Here is a 24,647-nt window from a genome sequence, read left to right as displayed (position 1 = left end):
TTGGACCCAGAAACAAAGATGGAAAACTTAGTACAATCATTAATTAGAAACACAAAACATTTCAAAGAGCATAACATAAAGCATACATTCCTAACCCATAGACATCATGCATAATTAAAATCAGAAGAGCTCTACAAATCAACCAATACAATTATAATTAGCTAGAAAAGAAATGTTGAATTCTCAGTGTGGGTGCTATAAGAGGAACAATATAGGAATGTGTTGGCTGATTCCAGCTCTTCTTTATCACATAGGCATGGTTATCAAGCACGGAATTTGACTAAATCTACTTGCGACCAAAGCTGGTGAGAAGGTCTTAGTAAAAGTCTTGTCCAAAATGTGTGTAAACAAATAAATTAATTTCAAATTAAAAGATATTCTGTAGCGGTATGTCTTTTCAACCTAACTCCCAGACTTCAATACCAAGGCACCCGTGCTGAATATCTTTATGGCATGTCCTTGACCTGCTGCTTAATCATTTCCTTAGCTTTATGGAATTCATTATTGCCACAAGTTCTAGCTAAAGAATAGAGGCTTTCTTAGTAAACTGGATGTTATTATGTAGAAGTAGTGGGGTCAGATCAAGTAGGGAAATGATCCTATTAGACAAATGTAACAAAATAGTTAAAAGATACAAAGCTAAAGCTTCCACATCAGTTACTCTATGGCATGATTATACATGTGATGTTGCATTTGAGACACAGCTTCAAAAATTGGATTGAATTTTCCCTTTTGTAGAAAGTTATAATTCTTGTAAATAAATGCTAGAACACAGAGAAGTTGAATGGTGGCTTTAGCATGAAATACCTTGGTGGCAAAAATAAATATTGGCCTACTTTTGCCCAATAAAAACTAAGAATAGCTTCTTTGAGCATTCTTAGCTGCATATTTAGAATACGTCTCGACAAATAACATATTTTTAAAACAGCTTTTAATATTTAAAAAGCTTTCTTTTGTGCTTGGAGGGAATTTACAGGGAGAGGATCTTGTAGTTGCTTATCCCTATGATATCATCCAGTCAATCTGGAAGACACAGGAACAATGTTAATCTACCATTGACTCTAAAGTCCCAAATGATTCTGGTAACTTTGAGCATTCTCTATCAGCTTCATCCAGGACATCATATCTAGATATTGCTTATTTAAATGCCATCTATATAATTTGTGCAGAAATATTCTTATTATAGGGGGTGCGATAGCTCAGTGGTTAAAGATGCTGAGCTTGTCAGGGGGAGAGCTGACAGCCCAGGTTCAAGACCCGAGCTCCACGCAATGGGTGAGCTCTTATTATTTGCCCCAGCTTCTGCCCACCTATCAATTTGAAAGCATGCAATGCAAGTAGATTAATAGGCACCACTTTGGTGGGAAGGTAATAGCGTTACGTGCACCTTTGGCATATAACCATGCTGGCCACATGATCACAGAAATGTCTTTAGACAATGCTGGCTCCCTTGGCTAAGAAATGGAGATGAGCCCTAGATTTGGACACAACTGACAAAGAAACCTTTATCTTTACTGTACTTATCATGCTTGAGGCCAATGCTATTTTTTTGTAGTTGTCTGCCAGGAAGGGGCACAATTAAAGTAAATTATAACAGGTGCCTAATGATGTAATTATAGAAATGACATCACTTATACATGACATCATCATGGGTTTTTTTAGAAAATGATATCACATACATGCCATTAATTTGACAGTGGGTTCTTCTGAATTCCACTGGTATGCTAAGTTCCTATTTTACAAAGATATCAAACAATACATTTAAAAAAGAATCAGGTAGGACTAGGTAGCTAAGTATGTGTAACATACACCAAGGACAAGATGGTCTATTCACTTTCTCACAACATGATTAGATTAGAACAATCAAGAACAGCTGCATTTACATTAATGAATAGCTAACATTTACATTTGATCTTCTCATGCGGCGGGTACATATATAGTCTGAGTAATATTTAGAAAGAAAGGATTAATGCACTATAGTTCTGAAAATATCGGAGATTTTTTTGGACCGAAGTTAAGATGCCATACAAGGAGAATAATATTTAAGTGAGGAAAGGGAAGTAAATTCATTAATGAGGTTTTACTTAAGGAATTAAGTAACTTCCTTTAATTAAGGAAGGAAGTACTGTATTTAAGGGATTTAAGGATTTGGGGCTTGATGTGGCAAAATATTTTGCCTATGATTGAGTTCTGTGAAGTTGGTGAAGATCTGATTACTGTAGCATTCTGTCTTAGAAAGCAAAATGTTTTGGGCCATCTCTGTAGAACAGGAATGGAAAAAAGTCCTCCTTTTTTGCCTTCAGTTTAAAGATTTGTCCACCCTTGTATATTTGTAACAGAGCCACAATCAATATCTCTAGTCCAGTCAAACCTATTTATCCAACCTAACAAAAGAGACTTTATTTAATTATTTTATTCTGATCATCTGGGAAGACTCTTAGGGATATATTACTTTCAATTCTATTTCTGTATGTTGTCTAATCAAATGACACTTTAGAAATGCTCAGACTCTGTCTTGACTCAGTCTGGCCTAGATAGAGATCGATAAACTGAAAATGAATCCTGGTGGCAATTCATAGACCAGGGTAATTGTTTCAGATGACCTTGCATTTTCTTTATAGAAATAGGTGCACAATTTAGAGTGCTTCTTAATCTACCATTGACCCTAGAGACTCAATTGATACTGGTAACTTTGAGCATTCTCTATCAGCTTCAGCCAGGATATCAGCAAGAATATTTACTATGTGGAAAACAATTTTGCTCTAGGAACAACCTGTTTGGCTCACTGTAATTAACATATTTGAGGTTGGCCCAGAATAGTTTAATTTTTCAAATTCTGCAGAAATTTAAAATTGGAATTTGATTTCGATCTACCATAGATGAAACTATCATATCAATTCTTAAGGAACTTTATTGACTCTCTGACCTCTACTAATTCCCTTAGCGCAAGAGTGAGATTTACAGTATTTATTTTCACCTATAAAAATTTAAATGGCATGAGGTCCAATTATATAAAGGAACACCTTTTCCTATCCTGTTCTCTCTCTGCAATACGATCTAGGAATTTTTATTTAAGCTCATTGCAAGAAGTGTATTATGCCTTACTGTGGTGGTGCCTTGACTTTGAATGACTTTGCAATTTTTTTATTGGTATAAATTTGTATCTATTAGCATCACATTAAAATGCTTCCTTCAACTGAGCCCTTTAAAATTTCAAATATGTTTTTTTCCATCCTTTTGCTTAACTGACTGTTTTGTCAATTTTACTATGGTCAATCTCTGAAAATACTGGCATTTATAAAAACTATCATCAAAATCTTTCTTTAAATTTTTATTTAAATTTTATTTCCTGTGAATTTTGGTAACATTAATTTGAGATGAAATGTACATTTGCCCAACCATTTTGTTAGTTTCTGTTATTGTTGAAGACTCTATAAGCTAAAAACTGTATTATGTTTGCCATGGATCACATAATATTGCCTTACTATGACGATCCCATAATCTAAACTACATTTTTCATTTTACTTCTGTATTATACTCTCAAGTTATTTTTAATTATCTCTATTGAATTTCTATAAATCTTGTATCTTTATGCAATGAATTTCAAAATACTGGTTACAGTTTCTTATTCTTTCTATGTGTTCTGAAATTCAGCTGTTCTGAAATCATACATCTCTACTCATTCTGGTCTACTGTAAACCCAGAACCAAGAATTTAGGTTGGACTGATGATGATGAAATAAATAATCTTTCATCATAATTTTTGATGAACTAAGTTTTATAATTACCTCTTGACTTTGCTTTTGCTTTGATCACACAATCCAAACTGCAATAAGGGAATTAATCTTCAATATGAAGATTATATAAAAATTACTGGATTTTTATATAATCTGGATTTAGATCTCCAGTTTAAATTTCCATAGGCAGTAGGACCTTATTCTAGGTCTTAGAAATATAAACTTTAACATTTCAAAAGAGAACATGGATAAGCAGATACAATGACTCTGTGCTTTATGTGATATTTCAAGATATTTTAAGAAACTGCTTAAAATTTAGCATATAATTCACTTTTTACAAAATATTAATTTCAAATCTGCAAACCTTTGGCATTTAACTGAAAAGGGAAAAGATTTTAGCTGAGCTGCATCAGTCATTGCTCTCACATTTTAATCATTTAATCAACCCCCAAATTAACATCTATGTTATATAATCCACCCCCAGAGTACATACTTTAGAGCTCATTAAGTACCTGAATATTCCTGTATGCTAATGTAACTTTTTTTGCTCATGATATACTTGCATTATTTTTATTATTATAAAATAAATAGATCTAAGAATTGTTAAACTGCATAGATGGGAGGGAAGAAGGTGGGAAGACCAGTGAAAGGTTTCAGCAAAGAAATATCATTATCAAAACTTTGTGCAGGGATCTTCAACATCCAGGGCTGAACAATGAGGACCAAAAATTTCTTACTGACTAAGGGTGCCAGAAAGAGACACAAGATTTAAACTCTGGAGCTGACATATAATTATAGCTAGAGTCCTAGCTAGAGACCCAGGTAGGCATCAGGCCAGAAATCAGGAGACTTTGAATTGCACTCTTCCTTTAGGCACAAAGCCAGATGGGTGAACTTGAGCCAGCTATTCTCTCTCAGCCCCAAGAAGAAGGCAATGGCAAATATTTCTGAAATCTTGCCAAAAAAACTTCAGAGTCTAGTCCAAGCACTTTCCAGGAGTTAAAAGCTGATTCAGTGGCATGCATACTTGCTGACAGAAAGATTCTTAGCTGACCATCATTGAAATGGTTTCTTTTCTGTTTGCAATACAAGCAACTTATCTGAGCTTTGTCCACTGTTTGCATTCTTAGGAATAGATTTATTGCCATATCCATAATGAAGATAATTGGAAAGTAATAAATGGATCTAATTTTTTCTAAATGCAAATGTAATACTATGTTGATCAAACAGCCGCTCATAAAGTGATTTTAATGAAGCGTTAGAATGCCATCACATCAGCCATACAGTGATAAAAGTGATAAAAGGACTTGTTCACGACCCAAAATATCAGAGGCAGAATCTGCAGGTGGGCCACTCAATTTGGCCAGCTTGGAGGGTCCTACAATGAACACTGATTGATTGATTCATTGATTCATTGACAGATTGATATTTTTTCAGCCTAGTTCTCAATTTATTTTGCTAAAAAGGATAGTTTTATAACAATGAGGTTAGGAATATCCACATGGATTTTTAAATGGTAAAGGCTACTCTGAAGTATTATGGTTTAATTTAAACAAGGGCTATAGAAAAAATGAATAGTGGATCATCTAGAGAGTCTTAAAAACTGCAACCAGTCGTATCAAGTCTGCTGACATTGTGGATTGATTTAAAATAAAATAATTATCATCTTAGAAATTACGTCTCTCTATATATATTTGTGAGATTATCCTGAAGTTATACAAGCATGTCAGCATTGGTGGGAATGGATATAAATTGGAAGCAAAACCTACTGTCTTTTAGAACTGATGATGTTACCTAGTGTTACCTAGAATACCTCTCATTTCAATCCTTTGTCAACATCCCTTTTCATCACAAAAAGAGGTGATAAAATAAATTACTACCCCAACATCTACATTTCCAAAATATATATTGCAGCAAAAAAGACATCTGAATCCCCAGAGTAGGGTGAAGCAAGAATTCCTACTAAAGGGAAGACAGACCACCCACAAGCTATAGGGAATTTCAATGTGGCAAATGGAAACATCATTGTAATAATTTGCAGTAAAAACAGTACATAAAATCCCAGCTGTGTTCTATAATGGAACACAGCTAATACTGTATACAATGCTGTATATTAAGTGTGTGTGTGTGTGTGTGTGTGTGTGTGTGTGTGTGTGTGTGTGTGTGTGAGAGAGAGAGAGAGAGAGAGAGAGAGAGAGAGAGAGAGAGAGAGGGAGGGAGGGAGGGAGGGAGGGAGGGAGGAGAGAGAGAGAGAGAGAGAGAGCGATCTTAGAAAACAAAATAAAAACTCCTTTATGGAGCCAGGAAGCACTATCTTTGTTACGAAGAGAAACTATAACAATATTCTCTGATTGCTAGTCTTGAAACAATCTGCCGAAGGTCAGAAACAAGGAAACAAGATGTGACAAGAAATTCCATCAATGAGGAATATGATTTCACACAATGTCTGCAGAGTTTCGGTATTACCAATGGAAATATCCCTTTTTCTGCCATATTAAAAATACCACATTTGAGTTAAAGCTTCTGAAGCAGAAATTAACCTGAGAATACACAGTTCCCAAGCTGATTCTGTCCAGGGCAAAGGCATTGTGTAGAAGTGTCCATAATGAAATTAATCCAGATAGCAGTCCACAAAATGTGTTCTTTTGCTCTTTAATTAACTTGGACATTGGTAAGAGTATAATGTGACATTGGCCCTATATTGTTTTCATGAATCTTCATAGACATTGCAGGAGAGAACTGTCTTTGGCAGCCAAACCCCAGGAGATGTCTGGTCATATTTTTTTCAGATTAATGAATTGAATTGAAAAGCATGCATTTTTTTGTGAGCTCATTCTGATTCATGAATCTTTGCTGTTAGTCATGTCTAGAATCTTAGGGTTAGAACAACTGATTATCAACAGGTACATATAATGAAATATATAGCTACTTTTTCAAGGAAAATAACAGAAGGTTTTAAGGATGAGAAACAATGAAGAGAAGGGAGAAATTATCCTTGTCCTTCCTTCAAATCCATCTGGGGAGAGCCAAGTTGAAGTTTAGAAGTTAAGAGAAAAGATTAAGAGTCATCTTTGCTCATAGTCTAAGTTCTACATGTCTTGATCAGAGTGTTAGAAAAAGATTTATTACAAATATATGCATGATGGATAGCTAGCACTCAAAATACATTTTCTGTTGAAAGTGTTGATCCCTGGCTGGATTTCTGTTATGGCTATTTTAAATCTAAGAGCTTGAGAATTTCTTCTTTTTTAAATTTTTTGAATACTGTTCCTCTAATAATATCAGCTTAGTTGAAGAAACTTTTTTTTTTTGCAGTACTTTTTTAACCAGAATATGATTTGTTGCATTCTCAACCATTAATCTGTAATATACTCTGGTTAAGAAAATACAGCTTTTGAACCTCTGAAGAATGTGGTAGTAAAAAAGAAGTCTGCAGTTTCCTAGATATGTTTTACATTAGATATTGGTTTTGAACTTGCTTCAGATTTGGCTCTGAATATGTCCTCATATCTATAACAGCAAGATATTTACATGCCAGATCATAGCCATATTTTTATGACCCTAATTTAATGTTCCACTATAAAAATATTAATGCTGATTTCATATTATGTGACTTCCTTTTAGTTAAGTTACTGATATATTTTAAAATACACATATTTTCTAGAAATACCAAGTCCATTTGTAACTATTAAGATAAATGCTTAATTTTTTTTTTTAAAAAATGACTCTTCTTAGAAGAAATGACAGTTTCTTTTTTTTTTTTGTTCTCATCATTGCACTTACAGGCATAAATGACTTTAGCTATCTACATACAAATTGTTTTGAATTGTCTATATACGTTGGCTGTGATAAATACCCTCATGAAAGTGAATTACCAGAAGAATGGGAAAATAATCGGGAGTCACTTATTGTTTTCATGGAACAGGTAAGTACCGGTAGCAAAACAATGTGGCTGGTAAAGTTTGGATCTGTTTCCAATGCAATTCATAACAAGAATGTGTGAGATTTGTTTATCTCTGGGAGCAGAAATATTTTAGTTTTTAAACAAGTAGACATTTTGGCCTCTGATGTGAATCAGCATGCTTCACCACTAGTCAGAAATACATAAATACATAAGAGGGAAAATTCTTCCAATAACCAGTTCTGCTGGATATCAGGGCTGTTGTTTTTTAAATGCCTTATTGTGCATTAAATAAAAAAAGTATTTGGATTTGGGCTATGGATAAACACTTCATGTTTTGAGTGATCAGTCATAGAGGGACAGTAGGAATTCAAAATAAGCTCTTTGTTCTCTTATTTTTTACCCTAGTAAGTATATGGGTAACCCATCTTAATAATAATGCACATTATCCAACCTACATAGAAATGTTGCCAAAGGGCTATTTTTTGTGGCATATTTAAAATCCTGCAGGAAGCAAAATTTTAAACAAGCTTTTTTTCCCCCAGTTTGCTGATACAGCCACAGAAACCTTAGCAAAAAGCAATACACAGCTTGATTTTCTTGAACACTTCCCATAAACAACAACACAAAATCTACATTTTTCTGATTACTGGCTGAGGAATCTAACACATTGCACAATGGCTGTATTTGCATTTGATCAGATGTCAGCAATTTTCAACAAACTAAAGCCACATTGTCTTTAGCACACAGCTTGAAAACTATCATTAACAAATAAAAATGAAGACAATACACACATCACAATTCAACAAACAAAAACAACAGAGAACCTGTCCCCATTTGCTCTTTTACCCAGGAATGTAAAAGACCGTTTCTCCACTTTATCATGACACAATAAAACTTTGATAAAGCCATCCTTCTGTTTTGGTTGCATGTTCTGCTTCATTTCATCCCCAGTTCATTAGGAAACCAATCAATCAATCAGAATAGAACTGGAAGGCACCTTGGAGGCCTTCTAGTCCAGGCCCCTGGTCAAGCAAGAGACCATATTTGAGACAAGGGGCTGTCCAGTCTCTTATTAAAAACCTCCAATGATGAAGCATCCACAACTTCTGAAAGCAAGCTATTCCATTGGTTAATTATCCTCACTGTTATGAAGTTTCTCCTTAATTCCAGGTTACATTTCTCCTTTATTAGTTTCCATCCATTGTTTCTTGTCTTGCCTTCTGGTGCTTTGGAAAATAAGTGGACACCCTCTTCTTTGTGGCAGCCCCTCAAATACTGGAATACTGCTTTAGTTGGGATAGTGCCAGCTGAAGAAAGAAATTTATCTATGCGATAGACACATTTCCCTCTTTAGCTGGCACTATTCCATCATAGCTTCAAGGTGTATAAAATCTATCATAGCTTGTCCCTTTGGAGGCAACATCAGTTGGGCTACTGTGAGAATGATCAGAGTTGTCATTAGCCAATTTCCTCCACTGCCATTCCTCTCCCTGCTATTCAGACTAGTTAGTGAGGAAAGACTCAGAGATATCAGTAGGAAGCAAACTGAGGTGCTATGTGACTGCAGTCCCCATGGGTCCTCCCAGTGCCACCACAACCTGGGACAGGTCTCCATATATGTATGTACATGTACATATATACATGTACATATATATACATGTATATATATATATATATATATATATATATATATATATATATATATATATATATATATATATATATATATATATATATATATATATATGTTTTCTCAGGTTTTCGCGGGTGTTTGTATGTAGGTCTTTGGTTATTCGGGTCTTCTCCCACATAAAATTGAAGGTTTCTTGGCGACGTTTCGACGAAGTCTCATTCGTCATCTTCAGGCTGGTGTTCTCGGCTTCGTGCTTCCAGGAGCAATGTGAGATCGCAGCTGTCTCTTCCTTTTAACTGCTAGTGGGGGTGTGAGCTGATTGGGTGGGGACTTGGCTGTGCTCTGATTGGATGGGGGGTTGGTTGTGCTCTGATTGGCTGGGGGTGTGTTCTGTTTGGGTGAACGTTTGGGAAAAACGCCCACACAGCATGAACAAACGAGACGATACCTCCCGCCTACCAGCCATTTGGAAACCCGCCCTTATTGACAAACGAGTCCCTAACACGACGAATGACACCAGACCCACACTCACGAGAGCCACACAGGATGTCACCACCACACATCCACGCAGAAAGCAGACTCAAACCCACACTGATAATGAGCCACGACCAAGGACCAGAAGCCAGACCGCAGCTGCATCATTAGCCACTTTAAACCCCTCCAATCCATACATGAAGCAGACTGACACCCACCATGAAGAGCTCGCATGGCCACAAACACGAAGCCAAACAACAACAACGCAGCTCACCAGCTCAAATCCCCCTGCAACTCAGACTAAGCTGAGCACAACCAAGCCCCCACCCAAACAGAACACACCCCCAGCCAATCAGAGCACAACCAACCCCCCATCCAATCAGAGCACAGCCAAGTCCCCACCCAATCAGCTCACACCCCCACTAGCAGTTAAAAGGAAGAGACAGCTGCGATCTCACATTGCTCCTGGAAGCACGAAGCCGAGAACACCAGCCTGAAGATGACGAATGAGACTTCGTCGAAACGTCGCCAAGACACTTCCAATTTTACGTGGGAGAAGACCCGAATAACCAAAGACCTACATATATATACATATATATATATATAAATATATATATATATATTTGTAGTGTTGAACGACTTTATGCCCATTGGTAAGGAACAGTGCAAACTGTCACAATATAAAACCCTGCTGTTACAAATCCTCTATTTTCCCAATCTTTACAAGGGATTATTGCTGATTTTTTTTTTCATCAGCAATCACATTGCATTCCATGGCAACTAAGATTCTCAATTATCACTTTTTTGATTTGCTTGTTTTTAAGTTCGCACTTCCCTGATGGCTCCATAAGCAATGACAAAATGAAGTCTCTTTTGAGCTGAGTCATCCTGGTGATTACGTGGATATCCATGTAGTTTTCTTGGCGGCGATAGGATGTGATTCGCTCTTATGTGCTTCTGTTATTTTTTTCCTTAGCTTCCAATCTAGCTTGCAGCTAGACCTTCATGATCTCCCATTTAAGTGTTAACTAGGTATAACTTAGTTTAGACTGAATGATTGAATCTGTTAGGTTCTGTCAGCGAATTGTAATAAAAAATGGTCTTAAAGTTTAGAGACTAAATGTGAGAAAGAGAAGAGATTGTTTATCTTAACCACAACTTGTTCTCTGCTGCTTGCTTATTCCTCATGTAATCCTTATGATTTTGGAGAGTTATCCATGTTCTTGTTTGTTTGGTGATGCTTTCCCAGAGAAATGTTAAATATACTCAGTTTGTATTGGCATGAATGAAAAATTTTACCCTTCAAAAGTAATATCAAATTATTTTCTTCCCCGCTCTCATCGCCCCACCCCCAAAATGAAGCTATTTTAGTTCAGACAAAAAAGCTATTTTCTATAAGTAAGTCTAACCCATATCTTAAAGTGGGTTTAATAGCTTCTTATATCTCTGACCTTGGCAATATTTTTAAGATGATGGTTCAAAGCTGGTACGGAATATACAAATAACAATTTATCTGCTTATCTATATATATTTAAATCATTATTTTATAGTTCAATCTTTCGTAATAAGTTGAACTAGAGAGGAAACTCAGGATCAAGTTCTATTAACTCAGTAACAAGTTATTTAATTGCAAATCATTACAGCAGACCTATAAATGTGAGGTTTAATGACTTACATTATATCGCTATTATGTTCCAAACATAATATAATGCAGGTCATTCTATTATTAATAAGAGTTTGAATGATATATTCAATATGGCTATGCAAATTCACAGATCAAGGCCACAAAATCTTTGAAACAGTGAATCAAATTTTGTGACTTTCAAGCAACTTGCAGCTTTTTTAAGTGTTTCCCAAATTCCATGTTGCTTCTTATTTCTGAGCTTATTATAGACTGCCCTCCAATTACTTGAACTGAACAGACTCTTTTGGTATTATTATTATTATTATTATTATTATTATTATTATTATTATTATTATTATTATTATTATTATTATTGCAGTATTATTATTGCAGTATTATTCTGGTTGGTCGCATAGCCAGCCAGATGTTTAGGCTGGATCTGACAGTTTTGCTTACCTATTGACTCCTTTCCAAGAACGTGGGATCGCAAATGGTTAATCTTTGATGGCATTATTATTATTGTGCCCTCTAGTCCCTGTAGTTTTCATGGCAAGATTTTTTTAAAAAAAAATACTATTGCATTCTTAATATTCTGAGACTGATAATATTCTGAGAGTATGACTGGCTTGAGGTCATCCAAGTGGCTTCATGTCTAAGTCAAGACTAGAACTCTCGGTCTCCTGATTTCTAGCCTGGTGCCTTAAGAGCTACACCAGACCGGTTCTCTTTTAATATTTCAGGGGTCCCATTAAAATCAAGTCAAGATGGATTTGCAAAGATTGAATATGTGACCTTGATGGAAACCTGTGAAGTACATATATCCCATTCTTACAAATCCTCAGCATTATTGCCCCTGCTTTTCTACATATGTATTCTCTTTTTCTCTGCATCCATAGTTATGTCCTTTGCCTATATTTACATATGTTATTTTGCATCTCAGCTGCAACAGAGCACTATTTTTTGCCTAGGTCTGAAATACTTTAGCAGGGGCTGGACTAAATGACTTATGTGGTGTTGTGAATCTATTCGTATAACACTACAAACTTTTCTTGGTAATCCTAAATTTGTATTCCTTATTACAGTTTTGAATGAAGTCCTTTTTGGAGATTGTGCACAGAATCCTCAGTTGTAGGTACATATGTGAGTTTAGTGGTAAAAGGTACCTTCCTCCATACACATGCAGGCTGCATTCCATACCAGACCTTAAATTCCCCCTGCCCCAAAAACATACAAACTACTGAAAATGCCCTTGTAAGAAAACATTCACAGCAAGCTGAATTGAACGGGAGTGAAGAGAGAGCAGGATCAATCAGGATCATGTAGCCCAGTAAATCAAATTGCTTCAATCCACCAACCAAAACTCAAAGATAATATGGCTAGCATGCTAACCTAGCAGGAAGGAACAAATAATAACAAGTCAGGCATACAGGTTTGTCTAAAATATTCTAATATCACACTGTAATTCCTAAGATGGTTCATCCATTTGATATCTCAGTATTTCTTTTTTTCCCCTCTAAAATAGCCCTAATGTCAAATGTTCTGAAGCTGTTTATTCATTGGGGACCTCCTAATCCTTGAGATGATGATGATGATGATGAAGAAGAAGAGGAGGAGGAGGAGGAGGAGGAGAGGAGGGGAGGAGCAGTGGTAGGATTCAAGTAATTTAACAACCAGTTCTCTGCCCTAATGATTTCTTCCAACAACCAGTTTGCCAAACTGCTCAGAAAATTAACAACCAGTTCTCCCAAAGTGGTGAGAACTGGCTGAATCCCACCACTGGGGAGGAGGATATTTGTTATAACTGCCCATGCCAAAGATTCTTTTCCTTTTATGTAAACATTAAAGTCTTTAGCCCACAATGAAATATACAGCTTTGAAAAACAGTCATCAGCAGGTAACTCCTTTTTGTATTGATGCTGATCCTTATTTGTCCCTATTATTTCACCATCAGGTGCATCGTGGAATTAAAGGCATAGTCAAGGATCAACATGGGAAGGGAATTCCAAATGCCATTATTTCCATAGAAGGGGTGAACCATGATGTCCGCACAGGTAAATACACATTTTTGTTATAAAAAGAAAATGAAAAAAAGGACAACCAAAACAGCCAACACTGATTTACACAAACCTATTTTATTAAGGGATCATTTAACTGATTGTAGCCAAGGCGCTAAAACAGACACTAGCCCAACTATTTGAACATCAAGCTAGTGGCATGCACAAACCTTTCAAGTTAAGTAGCCCTATTCTTGCCAGCCCAACAAGATAGACCAATCTATTAAGCCAATGCCATATTGGTCAGGACAACTTTTATTGCAACAATTATAGCAACAGAATCTTGAATGTCTCTTTCCTCGCTTCATATGAGATAGAAGATCCTTGTCAGAGATGTCTTCTCACTTTTTTTTTTCTTGGCCCAGACTCAAGTCCCTCTTATTTAATCTGCCTTGATAGCAGCTGTTCCTCCTACCTTCAAGACAATTCCCGATGCTCTCAACCATATACAGAAAAATAAAACATAATTGGCTAATATACTGTTGTGATTTCTTTGCAATAGCCCATGCTATTGTAGTCAACAATAAACAAGCATAGTGGTATATGTGGCAAAATTAATCACTGCATCCAGTGCTCCATTTGTATCTGATTTCTTGAGGAATAATATCTCCTGATGGAAATTCACTATACATGTCGTACTGAATATCACAGAAAATTATATGTTTAATATACACAATACAGCTTCTTTTTATATAGCAAAATTCACGATAGGTAAATGTTGCCTATGGAATCTATTTTTAATCTCACTGTCAAAATAATGCAATCTTCAGAAAAACATGTGTATATATGCCAATTTGTATTATTACCTGGTGGCTCAGCAGACTAATAGCATTGTGATTAACACCAGCTGTCTGCAATTACTGTAAGTTCGAATCTCACCAGGCTCAAGGTTGACTCAGCCTTCCATCCTTTCTAAGGTAGGTAAATTGAGGACCCAGTTTGTGGGGGGAATAATCTGGATGGGGAGGAACAGGCTCAGGCTCAACCCATCCAAGACCGAGTGGCTGTGGTTTCCGACGTCCCGATATAGTCAGCTAGTGCCATCGCTGACTATTGGGGGCGAATCATTGGCCCCCACAGATAGGGCTCGCAACTTGGGTGTCCTCCTGGATTCACGGCTGTCGTTAGAAGAGCATGTGACGGCCGTGTCCGGGAGGATTTTTCATCAGGTTCGCCTGATCCGCCAGTTGCGTCCCTATCTAGATCGGGACTCCCTACACACAGTCACTCATGCCCTCGTTACTTCTTGTCTGGACTACTGCAACGCTCTCTACATGGGGCTCCCCTTGAGGTGCACTCGGAGGCTCCAACTGGCGCAGAGTGCGGCCGCGCGGGTGGTGATGGGAGCGACATGGAGTTCCCATGTGACACCTCTCCTGCGCGAGCTGCACTGGCTCCCGGTGGTCTTCCGAGTGCGCTTCAAGGTTTTGGTTATCACCTTTAAAGCGCTCCATGGCTTAGGACCTGGTTATTTACGGGACCGCCTGCTACCACCAATAGCCTCCCACCGGCCAGTACGCTCCCATAGAGAGGGGCTCCCCCGGGTGCCGTCGGCCAAACAATGTCGGCTGTCGGCCCCTAGGGGGAGAGCCCTCTCTGTGGGGGCACCTACGATTTGGAACGAGCTCCCCCCGGAGATACGTAGGATCCCGGATCTGCGCACCTTCCGCCGCGCGCTTAAGACTTTTCTATTTTATCAAGCTGGCCTGGCCTAAATCTTCCCCCTTTTTAAATGTGGAAATTTTAAATTTTTAAATTTTAAATTCGTCTTATTTATAGGGGTATGGGTAAGGCGTTTTAAATTGGGGAGCCATTTTAGATTTAATTCTGTTTTAAACGTATTTTAATTGTTTATATTGTATGTTTTTAACTTTGGCTGTTCACCGCCCCGAGTCCTTTGGGAGAGGGGGCGGTATAAAAATCTAATAAATAAATAAATAAATAAATAAGCTGACTTTGTATAAATATACCAAAGTATGAAGGCTATTGCTTAACGCATTGTAAGCCACCCTGAGTCTCCGGAGAAGGGCGGCATATAAATCAAATTTTTAAAAAAAATCACATACAAGTTAACGCTCCATAGTACCCAAATCCAAGGTAGACATTAGATTTGCATCAATATATATTCTTGCATGTATTGTTTGTATCATAGGCCAATCATAGTTATTAGACTAGAATTTAGCTGCCCATCATAAAATTGCTTAGTATAATAGATGCAGTTTTCAAAAAATGGTCTCAGTTTTTATTTTAAAACATTTGTGACATCTGAAAACTTAGTAATTCACCTCATTATAGTGGTCCATCAACTGACTTTTTTCAGGAAACAGAATGAGAAATACCACAACTGTATTCAATCTCATTTTCTCTCTTTCACGCATACAGTTTGCAGACAAAATGTCAGGTTAGTTTTTCTGGTGTTGGAAAACTAGGAGCAGGATATACTCTGCATAATTTATTGTCACTTTATATTAGCTCAATTATGCCAATGGGTTATTACTGTGAAGATATATTAAAGGAAAGCCCATGTAAGATGTCAGAGAACAGGCAGGATAAATATTCATCAAGGAAAAAAAAAGGATCATAGTTTGATCCTTGCAATTGATCTCAAGGTCTGTAACTGCTTTGTTTTAGTGCCTAGGATATCATCTATATATAATTTGTCATCCCAAAACCCTCTAGTCCAACAGATGGTTCCACTGGGAATGGCAAAGATAATAAAATTATATTGCTTCTGCCCAGATTGGGACATTTTTTCCTAGATGACTTGTCCCAGATAACTCACTGTGGACAACCTGCTGCAGAATAACTTGCTGTGAGAAAATTCGATGTGGGATAACTCAAGAGAAGGACAACGGGGACTAGTGACTCCATGTTCTGGCTCACCCCAGCCTTGAGGATTTCTAATCTGAGAAGGTTCAGACCCAAAGCAAGACAAGCCCCACTGCAATTCACTTGTCCCTCTCTTGGGTTATCCTGCATTTAATTGTCCCATGGTGAGTTGGGTTAAGTGAATTGACTGTGGCAAGATAGATGGGGTAAATTGGCCAGGGTGAATCAGCCATGGTGAGTTGTCCTAGACCTGTTTCTAACTATCATCTGAGTTGGTTTTTATTTTGCACAGGTGTCTTATCTTCCCTTTCCTTCATGAACAACAGACAAAAATGAACCAGGCAAATATGCAGCATGTGTCATTTCATTCATTGTGCAGGACATTGATTTAGGATTTTTCTAGGCCAGGGGTCCCCAACTCCAACCCCTGGTTCATGGACCAGCACTGGGCCGTGGCATGCCAGAAACTGGGCTGCGCAAACAAGCGAAGCCCCATCCATGGGATGCAGGCATCATGTGAAACTATGCCCCCTCTGATCTGCAAGAAAACCTCTGTCCGTGAAACTGGTCCCTGGTGCCCAAAAGGTGGGGGCGGGGCACCGTTCTAGACACAAAATGTTTGACTGTCATCCTTTTTTTTAAAAAAAAAAAGATTAATCATTAAGTCTGCCTTACTATTTAGATTTCTATTTAGATTTACTATCTAGATTTTTGTTGGGCTGTTACTTGGAACTCTACCATTTGACTTCCTATCACTGAAATTGAAATATCCTTGTCAGTAAAGGGTATACAACAGTTTTAACATTAGGAATTTAATTATATATTTCTGTTTAGTTCAATCTAGGTTCAGATTAGTTTAGCAAGAAGAAACAGAAGGAAAAAAATCATAATATTGCAATGTGGAGACCAATGCCCCCAACCCTTCATGTTGTCAGATAGATGGATTATTATAAAGGCATCCAAATCCCACTGTTACTTGTGGCATACAAAATGATTTCTAAAAGCCTCTCATATATTCTCACTAATTGCAGAACAGAGAATATGAAACATATAGTTTAATAAAGTTAATTTAATATATATGATTGCGCTGCACATTAAAAGGTTGGTGAAATATTTCCAGGATTAAAAGCAACTAAGCCTGAGAAATAATTAATTCCTATACCAATCCTTAGTAGCAATCCTAGAGCGATCATCAAATATTTAAGCAAAAGTAAGGCTTTAGATTAAAAACAAAAACAAAAAACCAGATGGTACTGAATGAAAAATGTATTTCAATATTTTATTATTCTTTGATTCCTCCTCAGCAAACAATGGAGATTATTGGCGGCTTCTAAATCCAGGCGAATATGTGGTCAGCGTAAAAGCCGAGGGCTACACTACGTCCATGAAAAATTGTGCCGTAGGATATGACATGGGTGCAACCCACTGTGATTTCACCATCAGCAAAACCAATTTGGCCCGAATCAAAGAGATCATGGAGAAATTTGGAAAGCAGCCAATGAGTCTCTCACTTCGCAGGCTCAGACAGCGAGCAAGGCAGAGACGCCAGCAATATAGATTGCTTTCTGCAATGTAACAAATATTCTATCAAAATTTTACCCTTAAACTGAAACCCATTTTTGTAGTAGAATATATATATATATATATATTTATATTGGTAAATATTTTTAACATGTGCTTTTTATTCATGTTGCTGTTAAGAATTGTACCTTGAAGAATATTTTTGAATTCACAGTTCAATGTTTAGATTTGTAAATTCTTGTGAAATTATTGGAATTAAGAGGCTGTCCTCTAGAAAGATACTACAAAGTGATGAGTATCTATATAGTATCTCTAATCCAAATGGAAAATATCACCAAGACCTGGAAAGCAATCCAGACTAATAAACTAAAGGATAATTGGCTTACTATGATTTTTTTTTTTAAAAAAAAGCTATTATGCAATGATTGTCTATCTTGTTATATTCTTATGAAGATTAAAATTACATTCAATTTACAGTCAATTACAAAAAAAATGAAATCACTGCAAGTAGGATATTGATCGTGGACATGCAACATGCTTGAGTTATATCATTAATTAGCTCTATTACTTTACTAATCTTATGATAGTGCACTAAATGCTCTGAATTATTACAGTTTATTTAAGTAAAGCAATGAATAGCAATCATTGTGTATTTCCTATTTTGTTAGAATGTTTTTTTGTGCTGTAATTAGCCATTTTGTTTTTCAGTAAATGAAACTTTTATAATTGGCTAAATCCAATATAGCAGTCATTTTGTAAATACAGTTTGCAAATATGTAGCAACCATTCTATGTAAGGAAAAAATAATCTTCAGATCTGCTAGCATCTCAGTCATTTAATGTGTTGTTTCCTGTATATACAATAAGCCCTTTGTGGTCAGTTTGTTATTAGTAGTAGCTTTCCAGGGTATTAGGCTGGGAACTTTCTCATCATCTACCATTTTCTTATCTTTTTAGTTCAAGATCTCAGTTATTGAACCAGAGTCTTTTTTCTAGGTGTTCCATTAAAACCACACGAAAGTGGTGACATTTTCGTGTGGTATATATAGCTAAGTGTTGGAAGAAAAAATGACCCCTTTCTATTCTGAGAAGGAACCTACCACATTCCTGTTTTCAATATAGCTAGCAGTGGACTGAAGTTGGCTTGATCAAATAAGATGTTTATCATTTGAAAACTCCAACATCAGAGACTGAGTCTGTTCTGAAAATGAACTAGCACAGGTTCTACTATAGACGATTTCAAATCAACTGACAAAAACGGTATATTTCAGCTTAATTATACATTCAGCCATGTGAGGCTTAAATTAGAATATGCAGAAGGTGATCTATGCACATAGGTCTACTGTTTTTGGTCATCAGAGCAAGAATGCAATACTATATGAGAAGGACAAAAGTTAATTACCTCTGTAATTGACAATAGTAGAGTTAAGACCTGCAGTGGCACAGTGGTTAGAATGCAATACTGCAGGCTACATCTGCTGCCTGCTGGCTGCAAGCAATTTGGCAGATTGAATCTCACAAGGCTCAAGGTTGACTCAGCCTTCCATCCTTCCTAGGTGGGTAAAATGAGGACCTAGATTGTTGGGGGCAATAGGCTGATTCTGTAAACCGCTTAGACAGGGCTGTAAAGCACTGTGAAGTGGTATATAAGTCTAAATGCTATTGCTATAGTGCTATTAAAAGTATTCCTTCACATGATTGTAGCATTCCTCACTCTTTGAAAAGCAGTTGTTCACAACACCATAGTTCAATATTTAAATCAGTTTCTCCTCCATAATTAATATTTTCTGGTTTTAAAAAGCAAGGGAACCTAAAAAAAATCTTGGCCAGCTCATTAAGAAATATCAACTACCACTTTTCAGCAAGGAAGTGATGGATAAGTAGGTCTAGTTTTGACACAAAATATTTTCTACAGCATATAGCACACCCTTATTGGTTCCCGCACTGGTCAGTGCATCTTATTTCCCTAAATTGCTCTACTCAGTCTCTGCCTGTAACATTCCTACAGTTTATATTATGATAATGTATGAGCCCTACAAAGACAGACAGATAACAGTTGGACAGAAATAGGACAGATATGAATTTATGCATAAATGCTTTCACATATGGTGTCTGCTTTATGGAATTTCTAGATAGGAAACTACTTAAAATATGCCCATTCAATATAGTTAAAATAGTAACCAAATCCTTGGCTGAATCATTGTAAACAAACATTCTTGGCATCATATAATTTCTTGTATTCAAATATCTTTGCAAAAGGTTAGAATGTAGAATTAAATTGCTTTGTTTTCCTTCTACATGTCAAGAGAGATTCTAAACATTAAAACTGTGCCTGAAGGCACCGAATCCATTATGTTTAATGCAATCGTGCAGCAGTGCAGATGTGAGTCAAGAATCCTATGTTTCCGAAGACTTGTTCTCATTCAGGCAGGCTTTATTACCTGAATTCACCATCATTTGTCAGAATTGGTTACTAGTGGATTGCTGCCTTGTTCTGAAGACATTTATTTAGCGTGGTATGTGAACTTAGATTTTTGTATAGACTACTTAAATCATTTCTACTCATTCCTCTAACTCCCTTATCAGGTGTTTATCAGATTTTATCATGAGGTGTACTGATTTTTTTTTTTTTAATTTGATTTATATGCCGCCCTTCTCCGGAGACTCAGGGCGGCTTACAGTGCGTTAAGCAATAGCCTTCATACTTTTGTATATTTATACAAAGTCAGCTTATTGCCCCCACAACTGGGTCCTCATTTAACCTACCTTAGAAAGGATGGAAGGCTGAGTCAACCTTGAGCCTTGGAGAGATTCGAACCAGCAGTAAATTGCAGGCAGCTGTGTTAATAACAGGGTGCTTTAAACCACTGTAGTACCAAGGCTCTTAAGGATTTAATGGCTCAGTGTTTTTATCAGCTCATCTAATGAATTTGTCAACCTTCTTGCTTAAGGAGATGGATATGCATTATGAAAATTTATATAAGATGCAAAAGATACTTACCTTTCTAATTTCAGTAATCTCCACTAGCTTACTTCTGTAGGTCAAAACAACTGAGATATCTCTATATTGCCCTTAAATCAATTTTAACTTTCTGTCCAACTTCCCTTTACTGAAGAATTCATCTGATGTTTTCCATGTTGCCTAAAAATAGTGTGTGGAGATAAGAATGTTATTTTTATCCAAGTCCAAACAACATATTATTTTCACATCCCATCAACTAGAAGGTATATGTAATGTATTGTTATATGCTGGGCATGAGTCATCTATATTATCTTATATCTTTTGGGCTCTGTATATTAATCCCTGGTTTGTAATTAGTTGTCTGGATAAGATATAAGAGTTAACATTACCAATAAATGAAAAGAAGACAAGAAATTTACAAGCCTTCAGATGTGATTATTATTTCAGATGTTATGGTCTATTTAAGTTGCTATATTGCATTAAATACTTCAATATACCAACCATCATACAAATGCTTAGATGTTAAATAATTGAGTACATTATGTTCATTTTTAAAATTATTTTTTTAAGTATCAATATTTGTAATATATTGTATGAGACTATATATTTCAGTGTCAACATTTTCTACACAGATTTAATGAAAAACAGAAAAATTTCTATTAAGAAATATACATATGGATTCAAATACACGTGGATCCCAAAGTGAAATCTGCTGAAAGTAATGATAATTCCTTTAAATTACACATATTTAGGATTATAAATGAATAGTTAGCAGTAACAGTAAAAGTGTTAGCAGTAAAAGTGCCTTGTGTGGCACTTTTGAATAAAAAATGATTATTTTGATTATTAAGTCCAATCCAGGGGTGAAATGCTCCCGGTTCGGACTGGATCGCCCGATCCGGTAGCGATGGCAGGTGGTGGTTTGGAGAACCAGTAGCAAAAATCCCTGCACATCCCTCCCATGCCCAGCTGAGCCGTACAATCATTAGACGCTTTTTTTTAACTTTTAAAAACATTTTTCCTACAAATTCTTCTGCTGAAAAAATGCTTTTAAAAGTAAAAAAAAAAAAAAAAAGCCTCTGATGATCGCGTGGCTCAGCTGGGATCATCAGAGGCTTTTCAAAGCATTTTTTCCTGCAACCTCTTTAGCTGAAGAGGTGGTAAAAAAAAGCTTTGAAAAGCCTCTGACGATCCCAGCTGTGTTGCCTGATTGGCAGAGGCTTTTAAAAGCATTTTTTTTCTACAACCTCTTTGACCGAAGAGGTTGTAGAAAAAATGCTTTGAAATGTTAAAAAAAAAAAAGTTGGCCACGCCCACCCAGTCACATAACCCCCACCCCCACCAAGCCACGCCCACAGAATTGGTAGTAACAAATTTTACATTTCATCCCTGGTCCAATCCTTATATAAGTATCTTAAATACCTGGAAATCTAGACTATCATAGAAAAGAAGCATTGCTGAAGTAATGTTTTGAGGAGAACTACTTTAAAATATGATTGAGATTAAAAAAGGCGCAGCTATCTTTTTTCAGTTGAGATATAATGTGATAATATTATTACATTATAGTATAGCTTATAAAATCACATTATAATGTGATAATACTATCACATTATAGTATAGCTCCGTGATGGCGAACCTTTGGCACATGTGGCCGAAGTGGCACGTGGAGCCATGTTGCCTGGCATGCACAGTGTCACCTGTTCCTCTTCTGGGTTTCTGGTGCGCATGCGACAATCAGTTGGCCTTTTTGCATGAGGCAGTGCCAGAAAGTAGACAATCCTCTAGCTAGTCTTCCATTTTCCTGCATGAGCAGGCGTGCCAGCCAGCTGATCGTCGTGTAAGCATGCGTGCCAGAAAACTGGAAGTTCATTTTCGGGCGTGCGCATGCACCCTGGCGGCTTCTCTTCCAGGTTGCAGCCCAGACGCATGCAGGCTGTCTTTTTGGCACTCGGTGCTGAAAAGGTTCGCCATCACTGGTATAGCTTGTCTTTTAGCCTAAACAAGACCCTGAACATTAAACCACATTGAAAACAAAATGATTCATATCTCATGAAGTGAAACCAAACCATTTTGTTTTGTTTCTTTGTTCACTCATTTCTTGCTCTTTGTGGACTAGTGGATTTAATTTCACCAGGGATTTCACCATCTTGTCTCCTGCCAGCTTCACTCTTTTATCGCCTTCCATTTTCCAAGCTTTACAGTATTTTCCAATGATTATGTATATACTATATTTTATATTCCAATAAGAAATCTGGTTTTATTTCACCTTCTATTCAGTTCTTTGCCCTACTCATGGAGTCCTAGTTATTGTCAACAATTTTCTCCAACATGAATTTTTGAGCTTGGGAAGAAAAAGTTTGTTATTGTTTTGACTTCTCCATCAATTTGCCATAAATTATTAGGTTGTATGTGTCTGTGTGTCTCTCTGTGTGTATACATGTGTGCATATTTTAATATTGGGCACCTAATGGCTTTTACAATCTTTTGTATCTCCAACAAAACAATCCTTAAATTTTCCTTGCTTACATTTGCCATATTGGTATCATGAGTGTTTTTGATATTTTTAAACAGAAACATGTTTGCTCACTGTGAAAATTCTCATCAGTGCACGATATAATTAAAAAGAATTAGCAACATCCTAGAATATTAAATGGATACTTTTAAAAAGTTGTTTTTTAAAAAAGCCTCTTTCGAAAATAAATTTTAGGGATTTCTTTTTTCATAGAATAAAATTTAATCAGGGACAAAACTGCTGATTATAATACGAACACCATTTTCTTAAAAGACATAATGATTGAACATCAAATAAAAGTAGATGTTATTTATTCTACTACCCCACTGGGAAAAAATAAACCTCTATCACCAAACAAGAAAAGAATTCAAGGAAAAAAATAAAATATGGCATGTAATATAACAAACACAAACACGAATGGGGAGAAATAAATTGCATATGAGTATGTCCTTGATGTTACTAATCATTGCTATTATTGAAACAATTAGTGGCATTTTGGTCATTAAAATTTAACAATATATACATTTCTATATATTAGAGTCTCAGTACAACATCTGTTTATTCATATTTACTGTGGCATGCAGAAGCGTTCTTTCACAGAAAGAAGAGAGATATATTATTAATGATAGCTGAAAATAGTTTTGAAAATACAATGATGCCATATGCTTTATACTAGATTATTAAGCATTTTAGATCTGGGTTATTAATTATAGCAACTCACTTGGAGGTCTGTAATTTAAAGCAAAGCTTGAGTGTATTATTTTATGATGCTTAAGCAGAAATTCAGCAAAAGCGGCCTCATAAAACTGAGTTTCAATATTCACTTTAGAGAATTGCTCCATTTTATTGGTTTGCTATATATACCATTTTGCTAGTCCCCTTTTATTCTGTCCAATATTATGAGATTTTAATAAATGTATTAACTGGGCATACATTTTACCAAAGTAGAAGGAAAGAGCTCCCCTCTGAAGAAGATGGGCAGTTTAAAAATGGGGAAACAAACAATTTATATGACAGTTTGGCTTATTATGTTCATGATATTTTCTGTAAAGTAGCCAATGAGCTGCCGTGGGAAGCCTGTAGTAAATCAAACTTCTAGGCTGAATGGATAGGCATTCAGATGACAAATCATGAAAAAGTATACTACTAAAAGGGAGCAAAGAAATGTAGCCCAAAGATCATTTGAAGGTAAGTGGGGGATTAACAGAGAGTTACAAGTCCAGAAACAATTACTGTACCTGTCCATTCTGGCATCAGGCTGGGTACTGCAGAAAATACCATTTTGGTCAGTCTGTTAGCTGACTTCTTGTAGCTTAATACTTTTGATCCTGCTTGATCTTTCAATGCTCTCAATATTGTCTAGCACTTTATTCTCTTCAATCCACTGGGTGAGTTTTGG

General features: G+C 36.4%; 1 protein-coding gene across 1 annotated transcript in view; it reads left to right on the top strand.

Moving 5' to 3' along the window:
• The window catches only part of CPXM2 (carboxypeptidase X, M14 family member 2), a 100,328-nt gene extending 82,471 nt beyond the window's left edge, over positions 1-17,857 (top strand). Inside the window, exons 12-14 of the mRNA XM_070944870.1 lie at positions 7,522-7,661; positions 13,323-13,422; positions 17,559-17,857. Coding sequence (XP_070800971.1) covers positions 7,522-7,661; positions 13,323-13,422; positions 17,559-17,830 — 512 coding nt within the window. The 3' untranslated portion in view covers positions 17,831-17,857. The remainder of the gene's footprint in view (positions 1-7,521; positions 7,662-13,322; positions 13,423-17,558) is intronic.
• The last annotated feature ends 6,790 nt before the right edge of the window (positions 17,858-24,647 follow it).

This window comes from Pituophis catenifer, unplaced genomic scaffold, assembly GCF_029215685.1.
Source record: "Pituophis catenifer annectens isolate HBS135680 unplaced genomic scaffold, rPitCat1.0.hap2 SCAF_6, whole genome shotgun sequence".
Taxonomy (NCBI): domain Eukaryota; kingdom Metazoa; phylum Chordata; class Lepidosauria; order Squamata; family Colubridae; genus Pituophis; species Pituophis catenifer.
Note: the sequence above shows the minus strand (reverse complement) of the source record. Positions and strands in the feature narration are given on the sequence as shown.